This window comes from Sturnira hondurensis, unplaced genomic scaffold, assembly GCF_014824575.4.
Source record: "Sturnira hondurensis isolate 20B ecotype Veracruz unplaced genomic scaffold, ASM1482457v3 Scaffold0004152, whole genome shotgun sequence".
Taxonomy (NCBI): domain Eukaryota; kingdom Metazoa; phylum Chordata; class Mammalia; order Chiroptera; family Phyllostomidae; genus Sturnira; species Sturnira hondurensis.
The window spans coordinates 4,950,654-4,966,972 of NW_028076783.1; the positions used below are offsets into that span (position 1 = coordinate 4,950,654).

A 16,319-nucleotide genomic window follows, 5' to 3' on the forward strand; every position below is an offset into this window, starting at 1 on the left:
TCTGCTTCATCAATTAAACAAATAGAAGGGAAAGAACAATGAACATTTATTAAGCATCTCTTAAGTATAAGGTGTGTTGTGTCATCTCATTTAATCTTGTCAACCATATTATGTATCATCCCATGCAAAAATATCCCCAAGTTTAAAGATAATTCTCAAATCTACTACTTTAGCAACCCAAGTCACTAATAGTTCTTACTTGAAATATTGTACTGGCCTCCCCCCTCCATCTTTTTAAAACTTCATCCTTCTTAATTCTCCTGCTCAAGACCCTCCAAAGATTCCTCTCTGCATGTTGAATCAGATCCAAAGTCCCTGCTGTTTGAATGACAGCCATACTCTTTATAAAGTCCTAGAACACCTTATATGGTCTTGTCCCTGCCAGTCACTTCAATCTAATCACTCATACCCTTCCAGTCCACTCACTAAGTTTCAGCTCTACTGATATCCCTCACATTTCTGAAACCCATCAAGCTGTTACTGCCTCAGGACCTTCGCACTTGCTATTACTTTTGTCTGGGAATACACCTCCCTTAGCTTCTTTATGACTGACTTTTCATTATTCAGAACTCATCCCAAATGATATCTCCTGAAATGTCTTCTTTGAGCATCCTTCATAAAAGAATGCTTCCATCCTTATTTTGTATAGCCCCTTATCTTCCTTTTTCTTTACAACAGAAATTTTACTTTGTTGATATATTTTCAGAATTCCCCACTATAAGGAAAGCTCCATGCATGTAGAGATTTTGTCTTGCTTGGTGACTGATGTTTCTACAAAGCCTGGAACACTGCCCTATACATGGTCAATCTTCAAGAAGTATTTGTTAAGGAGAATGAGTAAACCTCCCATTTACAGATAAGGAAAGGAGACTCCAAGAGTTTGAGTAACTTTTCCAAAGTCTGACAGAATGTCTGTGGGTGTAACTAACTCTAAATCTCACTGCCTTTTGCTACAGCAAGAGAGCAGGCACGGCTGAATGACAGGCGAGTGCTCTTTCAGGTTTTCAGTTTTATTATGGATTCAATCGAAACCAAAAAGGCACATTGATCATGCGTTCCCCAGGGAGCCCTAAATTTCCAAAGGAACAAGATAACTTGAGATCTATTGATCTCCCATTTTTGTCATGCTGAACAGGTGACAAGGATCAATGGAGATTTGAACTCTTCTGCCCGTGACCCTACAATTTTAACTTGTATTTCCACCCAGGGTCCCACAGCTTTGCAAAATGCGCTGCTCAGAGTGCCCACACCTTAAGCTAGTGTCACCGTCCCTCAGCGTCGTTTTTGCCAGCTCCTTCCAATTCAGAGAAATAAATGTCTTTCCCCTCCTCTCCTGCTCCCTGCGCGCAAGGCTGTCCTCTGCTCTCTCTGACACACACTCATTGGCCCACAGCCTAGGGAGGGGCGGGGCTTCTGTCTGGGGGCTCTTCAAAAGAGATCCCTGCAGAAGCACTCACCCTCTCCCGCCTCCTGCACTTGGTCTGTGCTCTCCTGTCTGCTTTCTCTTTCCTTTCTGGCTTATCTTGGGCTAAACCAGATAACAGAGGTTCATATCAAAAGAAACTTAGATCTTGGATTTTAATGTCAGTGATGGAAAAATATGAGAATGTTTCCTGGATCCCCCAGCACGACCTGGAAGATCCATTGGAGAAATACCTGAACAGCACCGAGGACTATCTGACCTTTTTCTGTGGGCCCCAGCGCAGCCACCTCTTCCTCCCAATAACTGTGGTGTACACACTGATTTTTGTGGTTGGGGTCACTGGGAATCTCCTGGTGTGCCTGGTGATTCTCCGGCACCAGAGTATGAAGACACCCACCAACTACTACCTCTTCAGCCTGGCTGTCTCAGACCTCCTAGTCCTGCTCCTCGGGATGCCCCTGGAAGTCTATGAGATGTGGCGTAACTACCCCTTCCTCTTTGGGCTCGTGGGCTGCTACTTCAAGACAGCCCTCTTTGAGACTGTGTGCTTCTCCTCCATCCTCGGTGTCACCACAGTCAGCGTGGAGCGCTATGTGGCCATCCGCCACCCTTTCCGCGCCAAGCTGGAGAGCACCAGGCGGAGGGCCCTCCGGGTCCTGGGCATCATCTGGGGCTTCTCTGTGCTCTTCTCTCTGCCCAACACCAGCATCCACGGCATCAAGTTCCACTACTTCCCCAATGGGTCTGTGATCCAGGGCTCTGCCACCTGTACGGTAATCAAGCCCATGTGGATCTATAATCTCATCATCCAGCTCACATCCTTCCTCTTCTACATCCTCCCCATGACTGTCATCAGCATCCTCTACTACCTCATGGGGCTCAGAGTGAGTATGCACGGTGGCTGGCTTAGGGCGGCATCCCTTATTTTCTCACTGACTCAAAGTTTTCTAAGAAAAACTTAGAACTGGAGAAAATTCAGAATAGAAAGGGAGCATAGAGAAAAAAGAGAATGAGCTCAGAGGGGGAACGCAGAAGTTACAAGACATGCCTCAATTGCACAAATAGGAACCACAATGATACATTATTTCCTTTAACTCACCTTCTCTATTCTTGCCTCTGTATTTGTGGTTCTCAAATCTAGGTGTTCCAACAAATCACCTAGAGACCTTACTGTGGATACCAATGTGCAAGCCTCTCCCCCAGAGAAATTCTGATTCAGTAGGTCTGAAATAGAGTCTCATTTTAAATAGCACAGGTGGTCACCCCTAGATGGACACCCCGATGACTTTCCTGCCCAGATCTACTGCTGCGTGGAAAGTTTCCTCTGCACGAACTTGGTCAGAACTTGGCCTGACATAAACTATCCCTGCCTATCTTACACTCCAAGACAAATGTGTATAGTTTTAAAGTCAGGACCTTTCCTCTGCTTGCTTTGACTCTGGTTGAAATGCCAGATTAAAATGCAAAACACAGCCTAAATCAGACCAACCTGAACTTCTCTTGAGAAGGTGGAGATTTAGGGACGGGGAGGTAAACAGAATATATAAAATAGAGCGGAAGACAGTGTGAATAAGAGACAGCCGGTGTTAATAGAAAATTATCAACGAGTTTCCAACATATCTTATAATTCAAGCTTCCTTTCCTGTGCTCATAATGATAAATTGGTTTCCTTCTTCTTTTTTCTTTTTTTCCTGGATCTAAATTAGCTGAGAGAAACTATTTTTGATGAGGGTAAGAGTGAGTCTACATAATTCCTCTTCTACTACATTATTCTTCTCCTACTTCATCCAAATACATGAAGATGAAGTCTGGCTTTTTATATCCATTTAAGGAAGCAGCTTGGGGAGGAAACAGTCACGAGACCATTCAGACTTTCAGGTCTGAAGCTCACATATACTATGCCTTTAGGCAATCCACATGATTCTCTTCTGGAATTAGTTTTCACATTTATGAAATGAAAAGGTCATATCAGATCATATTTAAGGCTCCTGATACTCTAACAGTCTATGATTTCTTAAAAAAAAAAAAGGAAAAAATCTGTGAGCAGGAGCAATGTGAGTTATAAATGAAATAAAAACAAAATAGACATCACATTTACATTGTATATGTTCATATGGCTCCGATGCGATGTGCAATGTGATCATTAATATACTCTCACATCATTGGAGAATACCCACTGGGCCTAAGGTGAATGGCAAGGTTTAAGTAGGAAAAACAAATTCTAAGCACACAGATGTCTGGCCACAGGAGAAAATCTAATCAGACAGAGAGTTGCGCCTGTCTCCTCCCAGAGGGCTGGCTCCTATGTTCCCAGACACATGTCACCCCAGACCAGCTCACAATCATGTCTTCAGAATGCCCTGTGCATTTCACCGGGGGAAAAGGACTTCTGCATGATTCCAAATACCCTGAGTCCTGTGAGAAATCTCCACCACAAACTGATCAATACCATCTAGTCCAACACCAAACAATCACCTATCTTGGGTCAGTTTGGAGGAAATACTTACCTTTGAGTAGGAAACACATACACCCCCCCATTACCAATTACTCTGAGTTTCATTCTGTTTTGTTGTCATGACGCTACAGCTACCTTGTATCAGGAGCTAAGTGGCAGCTCAAACAACAGCTTAGAAACCACCTGAGTTTGCTTCGTAAGTATAATGCCCCTTCCAGTGTCCTGTTCTCAGAAGAATGAGGTGTTACCCAAGTGACACAGGGAAGAGACCCTGCTTCCAAAGTCACTCCTAGAGGAGTTTAAAGGTCTCTAGACTGAAGTCAGGACATAGGTCCTCATCTGCATCCTTGGCCTCAAGGCCTTTGCATATGCTATATGCCTTTTGCTATATAATTTGCCTGAAATGTTCCTACTGTCTACCACTAAAGTCCCTTTCACCTTTCTAATTCTCACTTATCCTTTAAATCACACTTCACTGACATTCCCTCAGGGAAATTCTCCCTGATTCCCGAGATACACCTGGCCTTGTGTAGGTGCTCGTGGTTCATGGTGATTTCTCTTCCCCAGAAGTAGTCCAATTCTATACTTGGGCATGCCTCAATATCTTTCTCTCCAATAATGAATGAATCCAAATTATTCCCCTCACCCTGGCTGGTGTGTTTCAGTGGACTGAGCACCAACCTGTGAACCAAAGGGTGGTTGGTTCGATTCCCAGTCAGGGTGCATGCCTGGATTGTGGGCCAACCACACATTGATGGTTCCCTCCCTCTTTTTCTTTCTTTCTTCTCCTCTGTCCAAAAATAAATAAAATAAATCTTTTAAAAATAAAAAAAATAAATTATTCCCCTAATTGCCGGACTTAACTTCTCTACCTTCAAAACAAGAGACTTGGGAACATTATCTCAAAGGGCCTTTTTGATCTAAGTAATTTATTTATTTAGTTTTAATATATTTTATTGATTATGCTATTACAGTTGTCCCATTTTCTGCCTTTCACTCCTTTCCACCCTGCACTCCCTCTTCCATGCACATTCCCCCCCTTTAGTTTCTGTCCATGTGTCATACTTATAAGTTGTTGGCTTCTACATTTCCCATACTATTCTTGCCCTCAACCTATTTTCTACCTACCATCTATGCTACTTATTCTCTGTACATTTTCCCCCTCTCTGCTCTTCCCACTCCCCTGTTGATAACTCTCTGTATGATATCCATTTCTGTGGTTCTCTTCCTGTTCTAGTTGTTTGCTTAGTTTGCTTTTGTTTTAGGTGTGATTAATTATTGAGTTGGCTGTCATTTTACTGTACATGGTTTTTTAATCTTCTTTTTTCTAGATAAGTCCCTTTAACATTTCACAAAATAAGGGCTTGGTGATGATGAACTCCTTGAACTTGACCTTATTTAAGAAGCACTTAATCTGCCCTTCCATTCTAAATGAAACCTTTACGGGATAGAGCAATCTTGAATGTAGGCCCTTGCCTTTCATGACTTGGAATACTTCTTTCCAGGCCCTTCTTGCCTTCAAGGTCTCTTTTGGGAAATCAGCTGGAAGTCTTACGGACACTCCTTTGTAGGTAACTGTCTCCTTTTCTGTTGCTGTTTTTAAGATTCTCTCCTTATCTTTCATCTTGGGTAGTGTAATTATGATGTGCCTTGGTGTGTTACTCCTTGGGTCCACCTTCTTTGGGATTCTCTGAGCTTCCTGGACTTTCTGGAAGTCTATTTCCTTTGCCAGATTGGGGAAGTTCTCATTTATTATTTGTTCAGATAACTTTTCCACTTGTTGTTGTTCTTCTTCTCCTTCTGGTACCCCTATAATTTGGATGTTGGAATATTTAAAGATGTCCTGGAGGTTACTAAGCTTCTCTTCATTTTTTTTGAATTCTTGTTTCATCATTCTTTTCTGATTGGATATTTCTTTCTTCCTTCTGGTCCACATCATTGATTTGAGCCCAAGTTTCCTTCCCATCACTATTGATTACTATACATTTATTTTATTTAGCATAGCTTTCATTTTTTTCATCTAATCTGCAACCAAATTCAACCAATTCTGTGAGCATCCTGATTACCAGTGCATCTGGTAGGTTGGCTATCCCTTAGTTGCTTAGTTGTATTTTTTCTGGAGCTTTGATCTGTTCTTTCATTTGGGCCATTTTTTTTTGTCTTGATGGGCCTGTGACAGAGTGAGGGGTGGAGCCTCAGGTGTTCACCTGGGCAGGGCAACCCAGTTGCTGAGACCCTGGTTTACATGGTCTGTCTCAATGTCCAGTCTCGCTTGGTTTATCTGTATGCCAATGTGGGACCAGATGCACTGTTCCATGCCCATCAACAATCTACCTCCTTGCTGGGTCTGCCAACTGCTGCTTTTTTTCCCATGACCCCTCTCTGCCCAGCCTCCCAACTCTGCCCCTCCTACCGGTCTGGATGAATGGTTGTACTTTAACTCCTTGGTTGTCTGACTTCCATACAGTTCAGTTTTCTGTCAGTAGTGGTTGTTTTTCTGTTTTTAAATTGTTGCTATCCTTATTTTGGTTATGGGAGGAGGCACAGTGTGTCTACCTATGCCTTCATCTTGATGGAAATCAATCTAAGTGATTTTTAAAAGGCCTAAGCAACTCTGAGGATTATTAAGTTATCAATTCCCTTGGCAAATCTAAAGCTATGATGGACTCTGGGACCCACTGCCTTCAGAAGGCAAAAAACCAAAGACTGATGAAATCCCAGGACCAGGGATGGAGGAGGAGAGTCCTATGTATGCTCAGTGATGACTATGTAGTGTTGCTTCAATGCAGGACACAAGTCTCCACTGAGCTGCTCTCCAAATTTCAACCTTGGTGGAGACAGAGAGTAGACAATCCCAGAGCAAGTTCCTCCCATCTGGGAGGAAGTTCTAGTGAAGCTCTTGCAAACTCCTTGTATCACCTGCACACAGCATTAATGTTTGAGTCAAAGAGCAATACATTATGAACTGTCACAGAATTCATCCATGCCAAACAGAGTAAAACAATTTTTTAATTAAAAATTTATTCAGACCATAGAGATATTTACACAAGACCTATGATAATATCTTGGTATTCTGAAGTTTAGTCTCCACAGACAATACACATGAAAAGCTGGTGGAGTGACTGTGACGCTATAAACAACTGATCAGGATCACATATCGACCTGAATGATATCTGTCCCCCATGGCTCTCCCCTTCACCTTTTGTCCTCCATAGCTAAAGGGAGGGGGGTGGGAAAACTTCCAAACTTCTTACACAGTAGCCACAATGTTTCACTCCTCTTTTTGTGACTTTACTTTTAAAATAAAAGTTTGGGGTGGGTGGGAATAACTAATGGTTGAATATCTTACTTCGCCAAACATCTGAAGGGAAATGAAATCATTCAAAAATAAAGTAGCATTTACTATTAGCTAGACAAATTGTTTGGATCCTATTCTACTGTGTCAGCCCCTAGAACTCTGTTAGAACAACATGTAACATGTACAGGTGTTCAGTCTTTCACTCTTCCTCCCAATGGCTAGTTGTGTTCTTCTAACCTAAGGGAGCTGAAAAGTAAGCAGTGATTAATACATCATGATTTTCTTTTCAGAGCAAACTATGTTGTATAGAAAGCCTGTTCATAAAAGAACTGTATGAACTGTTTGCTTTATGTTTCAAGGAAATTGTTTCTTGAGGTAGAGAAATTCCCAGTGAGAACTGCTAAACCCAACCAAAGATACAATGACTAGATCTCAATATCCTTCCATTATTCTTAATAATGGACTGAAATTAAATAATTTAATAACTATCTTTTAATAATGACACATTTTTTAAAAAGATGTGAATAAATTAGAAACTTCAGTAGATTTAACTAAAGAGGAATTATCAGTATGATTTGTAATTTGAAGCAGGTGCACCTGCACCTGTACCTCTGAAGGTGCTGCTCCTACCAGCACAAGCACTGTGCGTGGGCAGGTGTACCTTGAGAGGAAGAATTTCTAGAAGGGATTCAGAAACCTATGCGTGTAAGCCCATAGATCAAAAAAAAAAATAGAACACTCTATCTCATCAAAGATCCCTTTTGGTCTTTTGAGTGGATTCAGGACAATAACATGTAGCTTCCCGGGTGTCAGGTGCCAGAGACAGAGATAGGCATTCTACCTGCATTTTTGGTTTTACTATCATGTTAATAACATCTTGTCCCCCTTGGCTTCCTCCCACTATTCATAACAACTGCACCGTATTCCATATTTCCCCCTATGTCTTTCCAAGTTCTAGGTGACTCTGAAGGGTCACATCTCATGGGAACTTGAATCTCTCACTTTGTGAAGACCCAGGCATATGTAGTCAATATAGTCACCAACAGAGTTGAGAGAGAGGTGGCCAGGTGTGTTCATCATCCCCATGGACCTTAGGGTTGGTGGGGTCCTGAGAGCCACTTGACTGCTAGGAGTTTCCGTATTTGGTAGGGAGATGGGGCAGTGATCTGTTGGACTTTGGAGGCAACATTTAATGACCTCTCTTTCAAGTTTTATTTAACTTTAAACACGTTTTATGAAATATTCTAAAAATGCCACCCAGCCCTGGAAGCAGACTGATTCACAGAGTGGTCTGTTCCACTGTTACATACAACCACACTAATTTCTTCTTCAGCTTAAATTGGAATATATTTACTTAAAACTCAACAAAGCAATCCTAATTTACCCTAAAACTATATAAATTAAGTTGGCTTTTGTTCCTTTGCTTGTCTTTCTATGATGTTCGTTTCAACCTCAAGAGCTACACAGTGGCTCATTGGTGTCTCCAAGCACTTTCCTTCTGGTGGGAAAAAATATAGCTGTTGTAATCCCAGATCTCACACGCAGAGAACAAGAAGGGCTCCCTCTAGCAGCCCCAATAAAAGAGAAATGAAACTTCCATTCCTAGAGGTATAAGCAAATATCTGAAATCTCACTGGTCCCAATTATCCACCATTGTGACTGAAGAATAGTTAGTAGCTAAATTATCTAGGGACTAAACTGAGAGCTGGAAAAGGGATCGTGCCCATCCAAATTAATTGCTAAGAATGGAGAAGGAATAAATTCTCTAAGGGAAGATTGGGGCACTATTGACAAGAAAAGAGGAGAATAAATCCCAGAGAACCAATTGGCAAAGATAAACTGTACTATTTTCTGAATATGTGGTGGTAGTTTATTATGAGTCCTTAAAGCTTCCTTCATCTGGCTGACTATACTCATGAATAAAAATATATAAGTTAAAGAGAAGAAAATTCCACAACTAGATGAATAACGTAGATCTTCAGTGCTATGGGAGTTCAGAAGGAGAGAACGGTGGGCTACACTGGCCACCAAAACCTTCCAGGAGTAGGTGGGACTTGAACCAAGCATGAAAGGGTTGCATGTACAGGCAGTATTAATATTTAGAAATTTCATATGCTACTTCAAGAATTGCTATATCTTCCAACAAGGATAAGTATTTTTAACTTCTAAACTCAAAACATACACCCTTATTAGTAATATTAGTAAAGTAGAATCTCCCAGATTGTGCTTCTCAAGATGCTACCTGGTATTGTACAATTTGGAGGAAGGTATTGTTTAGTCACAAAAGCACTATCCTCCGTAAGGCTGGGGTGAGAAATGGAGGGTGTGGAACATGGGTATGAGGGAAGGGTGATACACTATCCCCTATGAAGAATCTTAATGTCCATTAGCATAGGAAACATGCAGACTCACAATGAAGACTATAGACCTCATAAAACAAAAATAATACCGGTTTTGGTTTTCTGCTGCCTATGCAACATATAACAGAAAGGTTATGTTCTAATACATGTCTAACAAAATTATTCAATAAATGAATGAATGAATGAATGAATGAATGAAAAAAGCCTATCTAACATTTTTTCACTTCATAATTTCACCTTTTTCGTGGAATGCCTATTAACACACACTATATATACAACAGGGGTTTTACAGATAGCAGATGAGAGATGGCCACACTGCAATTTAGCCACATCCATTCATCTAGCTGAGTTGCAGGGCCTAGATCCAATTCCACCTTTAATTTATTGTTAAGTTTTGACAATTCTTACATTTATTTTATAGCTCAGTTTTTGGTCTGCAGAATGAGTGTTAGAGTAACACTTCTCTAACACAGGAAAAAAATATTTTCTTTCTTGACATTTCTTTCCACTTTCCCTGCAGCTAACAAGAGACCAAACCCTTGAGGCAGAAGAAATAACTGCAAATATTCAAAGACCCTCCAGAAAATCAGTCACCAAAATGCTATGTGAGTCCTCCATTTTTTTATTTGTGTTTATGAAAGCAAAAAGTTGCATTTGGTGCAGAGAAAGTGCTTCTGGGACCAGGACCAAACTCTCCTGAAACATGTTATCTGGTTTTCCTAGACACTCAAGTTTGTAGGACCTGTTTGATTTCCATTGAATATTTACGTTTTTAAAACTCAAAACCACACACTGAATTGCATCCTCTGGAACACATTGCTTGGAGCCTGGCAAATCACATCTACTCCTTGAGCTTTTGAGCATCTCTTTCCCCCCTTAAAATAAGTAGGTGCTTTTTAACCTATTTTGTTAAGAATTTATTTAAAAATTTAATGAAAGCTGTGAATGTTCCACTCAGAAAATGTACAAATGCACAGACACAAAATGTTTTACAACTCATTTCAGGGGACCAGAGAACCCCTGAACCTCATTCTTGGACTCCATGAGGTCTTTAACTCCAGATTACAGACAGTTGTCCAGGAGCATCTCTTTGTAGTTACTCCGTCTATGACACTGCATGATTTCATATGAAACAACACTTTTGTGCAGAGAAGATGTTTAAAAATTATATATCTAGCCCTGGCTGGTGTAGTTCAGTGGATTGAGCGCTGGCCTGCGAACCACACGATCGCAGTTCGATTCCCCGTCAGGGCACATGCCTGGGTTGCAGGCCAATTCCATGAGAAGTAGGGGGACCCACGAGAAGCAACCATACATTGACATTTCTCTCTCCCTCTCTCCTTCCCTTCCCCTCTAAAAATAAATAAATAAAATCTTTTTTAAAATTATATTTTTATAATATAATTATAAAAGTATAATTTTATATAATTATAAAATTACAATTATAATTTAGGCAATGGATTATATTAAAATTTACCATTATAATTTTATAACTATAATTATAAAATATAATTTCTATAATTATAAAAATTAGGCACTAATCCATACTCTCTCAAAATAATATTATAAAAATATTTGGTCCAGCCCTACCCTAAAGGAGACAGTGATGGGAGAAAAGAGGTTCATGATATACTTTCCAAGTCAAAACCTAAGACCTAAAAGAAACAAATCCTCCAGGCTAATACGTATATGAAGCATTCACCATAACTATATAGCATTATGTGCAAAGAAAAACTGTGCAAGTCACAAAAGTCTGTCATTTTGACTCTGTCATCTTCCTGGAAATGTTTTAGACCCTGTTGGCACTTGCTTTTCCCTGTTAAGAAATCTTGTGTCTTCGTTATCTCTCCACTTTCTCCTTAATCATAATCTACTCTCACAAAAAGACTTGAAGCACATTCACATTAAAGTCACGATGATAAAATGTTCTGTAAAGTTCTGTAAATGTTCTGTAAAGCCTTTGGTGGGGAGGTTCAGTTTTAAAAGCAATCAAACTTTTCATTCAAGGGAATTATAGACAGTAATGGGCAGATTAGAGACTTTTTCTCGGAGGGGTAAACTCAGAAGGAACTTCCAGATAATCCTGAAACCACGCCACACAGACAAACAACATACTCTGAATGTGTTTAATGCCAACAGGAAATACCTGCACTATTAACGATGGTACGTGGTGCGCAGATGGGCTCCCAGGCACAGGGAACTGAAACAAACACTCGCACACCCTCAGCCAGTCTCAAACATTAGTAACTCACAGCCACTAGTGCTTCATCTATATCCCTGTCTCTCCCCTCATCCCTACAAGATTGTTTTGAGGCAAATCTCAAGCATCACGTTTTGGGAAAGGGAAGTATTTCATAACTTCAGAAAAGAAAAAAATACATTTGTATTTGTGGAGATCAAACACCCCAAAGAGTAGCTGCGGTAGCACCAATTGCTGTCCTGGGAGCTGAAAATAAGAAATTAGAAAGTGCAAGCTCCTGTGATTCTGTAATTATTTTAAAATAAAAAGTAAAAAGAAACTGAAAGCAATTCTATGCCCTAGAAACATCCAATGTAATAGACACATCTCCATTCCAATCAAAAGATGCTTCTAAAGCAGTGTTATACTCACAGTTTTTCTCTTTTCCTCTCCCCGCTCACCCTTACAGAAGTTTAAATGACTCAATTCAGAAACGCTTTTAATTCTTTCTAGAGTAACAAGATAAATTCATACTATATTGACTAGTTTACTAATCTATGACTTTAAAGGACACCAGTTGCTTGAACCCAACCATTTTATTTATATAACCAGTTTATGTGGCTCCAACAGTGTTCACACAACATAATTCATTGTCCACAACAGAATGTTTTCAGAATAAGTTCAACCCTATTTTAAATGTTCTAAAGGAAATTAACATTACACATATGGAAAACTGATCCCACATCCTACATAATTCATTCTTGTGTTTAAATATTTTAAATAGTGGTGCCTCATGCTCTAGTTGATCTATAGTAATTATAACAGAGATAGAGGGGGAAATGTTAGAAGGAATGGATGGACTCATGGGCATTTGACACCTATCCTCATTTTGAGTGCCTTTTGCTCTCCCATTTATCATTCTCTTTCAGTTGTCTTGGTCTTAGTGTTTGCTATCTGTTGGACCCCATTCCACATTGATCGGCTCTTCTTCAGCTTTGTGGAGGAGTGGACTGAATCCCTGGCTGCTGTGTTCAACCTCATCCACGTGGTGTCAGGTAAAATCTTAGCTCCTCTGTTGCATCACAAACATCCAGGTAACTACAGGTTCTTCATCTTGCTTAAAGCAGTAGGTTCTGTCTGGATTTATCACAGGGGCCTGCCATACTGTAATTTTTATTTTATTTAAATATCAATTAAGTATTTTAGTGGCCCAGCATAAATGCGCCAGATCAGTACTTTAGATGCTGCTACATGGAAGACCCCAACTCTACACATGATGACTACGGCAGGAAAATGGTCTAAGGAGTGCTTCCTTTGGTTTTCTTCCCAATGGACACATGATTGAATTGGTTCTTGTTTACTAAATATCCAGGTCCCTGAAATCTTGTATTGTTTCAGCAAGTGTTTGGTCCTTACGAAAGCCTGATGGGGCATCAAGGTCTGCCTTTGGGCTACTTTAATGTGCTTGTTGAAGATACCATAGGATATGGTACAGATAGAGGTGGACAGGTCACAAAGTCAGAGAACCTGGATTTGCATTTCACTTTCACCATTACTATTCTGAAGGACATGGCTTCCTTTGTGCCAATTTTTCCTCAACTATAAAATGACAGTAACACCTGCTCTATCCAAACCATGGGCTGATGGTAAGAAGCAAATAAAATACTAGCTAATGAAAAGCTTTTAAGCTCTGAAATGCTCTATACCTTCCTATAATTATCACAATGAGGTTAAGTGCACATTATCAGGCCCATTTTGTTGTTGAAGAAATAATTCCACAAGAAAAAAATGGTTTGCCCAAAGGCACGCTGCTGGCAAATAGTGAAAACAGGTTTGGGACCAAATCATCTAACTTCAAGTTCAGAGTTATTTTAGCTAAAATGGAGCAGAGAATGGCCATGTAGTTCCCTTCTTCTCAGTCAGTGTGTCTGTTGGCCTCAGGTTCATACCATGCCTGTCCCTGTACCTCTGCTGGTCACCAGCTAGTTCATAGAGGAAAGAAAAGGTCAGTTTATGCAAGCTAAGCTCCAAATGTGCACAGAGCAAAAACAAGAACATTCGTATGTATATTGAATACCGTGTATACTATTTATTTTCTACACCCTCTTCTCTACTCATCAGGCCTTGTGTTCAGCTTATACTTGGACATTAGAACTTTTTGCCATGTAAAACTATTTATTATAGGCAAAATGTCAAAAAATATGTATAGCTCTTTAATCTGAGAAAAATGGAAGTATTTAAATAAATTAGAAAACACGATGAGATCTCATGAGACTTGTCTAGTTGACTATACCTTTCCAAATATATCAAGACAACCATTTTAAGATGTCCAAATCATGACATGTATATCACATTCCTGTTAAGATATTGTCTCTCTCTCCTTCCCCTATAAGTACCAACCAGATTAAACCTTGAGTGCTACAGAAATGACCCCCACCCTGCCTTTTGATCCTCAAGTTACATTGCTCCCAGCCATTGACCACATGCCTGTCAAACTGGTTAATTAAAGAGCTCTGCCCCTCTGCGTTATTCCCGACTGCACATTGTACATGCTATGTCTTCTACCTTCAGTCCTCTCTCTTCTCTTCCCCAACTATCTCCTATCCGTTTCAGGGTCTGGCTAGAGTCCAACCACCCCCATTAATCTTTCATGACCATCATACTCCTTGTATTTATGCCATATGTGACTTTCCTGAGCATGGCTGTTGGTATCACATATTTTGCTCTTAACAGATATTATTTGGTATTATCTTATTATTAATGATTGACATTAGGCAGAGCTTGCCTCTGTAAAAGTTAGAAAACGAAGTCTAAATACACAACATTCTAATGTATCTCAATGTTCCTGGCACAAAATAAGAGTTCAATCTATATTTATCAAATGAATTAACAGTCCATAAAAATGCTTTCCTTCTATATTTCTTTCTCCCCGCTTCTGAGCACAAGGCATATGGCTCTCTCAGTGTCCTGAACTGAATACATGAGAACATGATGAGCATGTTGATGACAGTACCCATCACTTTCTTTATATTCTCAGCCATTCTCAGCCCCTCTCTGGATAGCATCTCAGCTTTATCCTCATAATAATCCAGAGAGGTGGGCTAGGCTTGTACTATCATTCCCATTTTGCAGAGAAAGAATTGAAGGCCACCGAATAAACAAGGCCCACAATCATAAGCTAATTTCTCTGACTTTAGGCAAATCTCAACTTTAGGCTCCTCTTGGGCTTTAGGGAGATAAAATCGGACATGGTAATAAAGGGTGAGCCTATACCAAACAAGAAAGTGGCACTGTGCAAGGCATTCAGTGGAGAAAGTAAATGGCAAAATGAAGTTATTTAATAAAGCTGGAAATTAGGTAGGAAGAACCATTGAAGGAAAAAGCCAAATAAGAAAGAGCATTGGGAAATATTTCTTTGAAGAGATTTTAAGCAAATAAGGAATCTCAGCAGGGACGATGCCTTGACTTATCTACCATCTCTCCATCACTTGCAAGTTTCAAAGTATAGAATTAAGCACAACTCCAATGGGACAAAAGCATCTCTCTTCCTCTGATAGTTAAGCATCTCTCATTAATACTGTGGGAACATGTTCTTTAATTAAACAAGTGGGGATTAAAGGATGTTGCAGAACATCTCAGTGAGATCCCTCGCCAGCCTAAATTCTGCCACGATGCTTTAATCTTTCTGCATTTGATTTCTGTGTACACAGGTGGTAGAGTATTTTGTATCCTCAATTAGAATCTTGTATGTATTATCACTTCCCAAAGAGGCAGTCACCGGGATTCTAGGCCTTTGTTCAACAGTCATGCTTCTCCCTGTGTCTTTAATCTCCTGCATTCCAGGTGTCTTCTTTTACCTGAGCTCAGCTGTCAACCCCATAATCTATAACTTACTCTCCCACCGCTTCCGAACTGCATTCCAGAATGTGATCTCTCCTTCCTGCAAGCAGTGGCACCCTCAGCATCATCCATCAGGGCCCCCTGCCCAGCGGAACATCTTGACAGAATGCCCCCTGGTGGAGCTGACAGAAGAGGCAGGTGCCCAGGTCCCCTGTCAGCTGCCAACCTGCAGCCCTCACCTCCCTGCAGCCCTCTGTATCAGACAGGCACCAAGAAAGGAGCTTTCAAAGGCTTGACGTCCCTCTCTGCCTCCATGAAGGACAGCCCAAAATTATGCCTTCTCACAGAATACTAGGGAGGTGAAATGGCTCTGAGAACTACATGTCCATTGCCAGGTGTTTCTAAAAAATGAATGTGAAAAGTGCTGCTTAAATCTGGATCTAAAACCCAGAACCTCCCTCTTTTAGTTCCTTTTCCTCTATCCTAGCAGTCTGAAGCCCCTTCACTAGTTTATGAAGAGAACACGACAAGCCAAGCATGGCAGCTATGCTGTGAGTGTTTTCCACTCTTGGGAATGGTTGGTCCTGAGTCACACAGGCTCTGTGTCAAGCTGTCACTCTAACAACTAATGGTCCCTGTCAGCCACAGAAGGGAGACACGCAGATTCTGCTTTCCTGCCTGTGAGGTGAAGGGTCCGTGCCAGTGTGGCTCCACAGCAAACTATTCTCCCTGCTGCCTCCTCTTCTACCATTATATTGGGATTC

The 16,319-nt window shown here is 40.6% G+C and overlaps 1 protein-coding gene across 1 annotated transcript; it reads left to right on the forward strand.

Annotated features, from left to right (window-relative positions):
- Window positions 1-1,581: 1,581 nt before the first annotated feature.
- NMUR2 (neuromedin U receptor 2) lies at window positions 1,582-15,851 on the forward strand. The gene is made up of 4 exons (XM_037045014.1): window positions 1,582-2,307; window positions 10,057-10,141; window positions 12,645-12,770; window positions 15,559-15,851. The coding sequence occupies exons 1-4, from the start codon at window positions 1,582-1,584 to the stop codon at window positions 15,849-15,851; spliced, it is 1,230 nt and encodes a 409-aa protein (XP_036900909.1).
- Window positions 15,852-16,319: the final 468 nt, after the last annotated feature.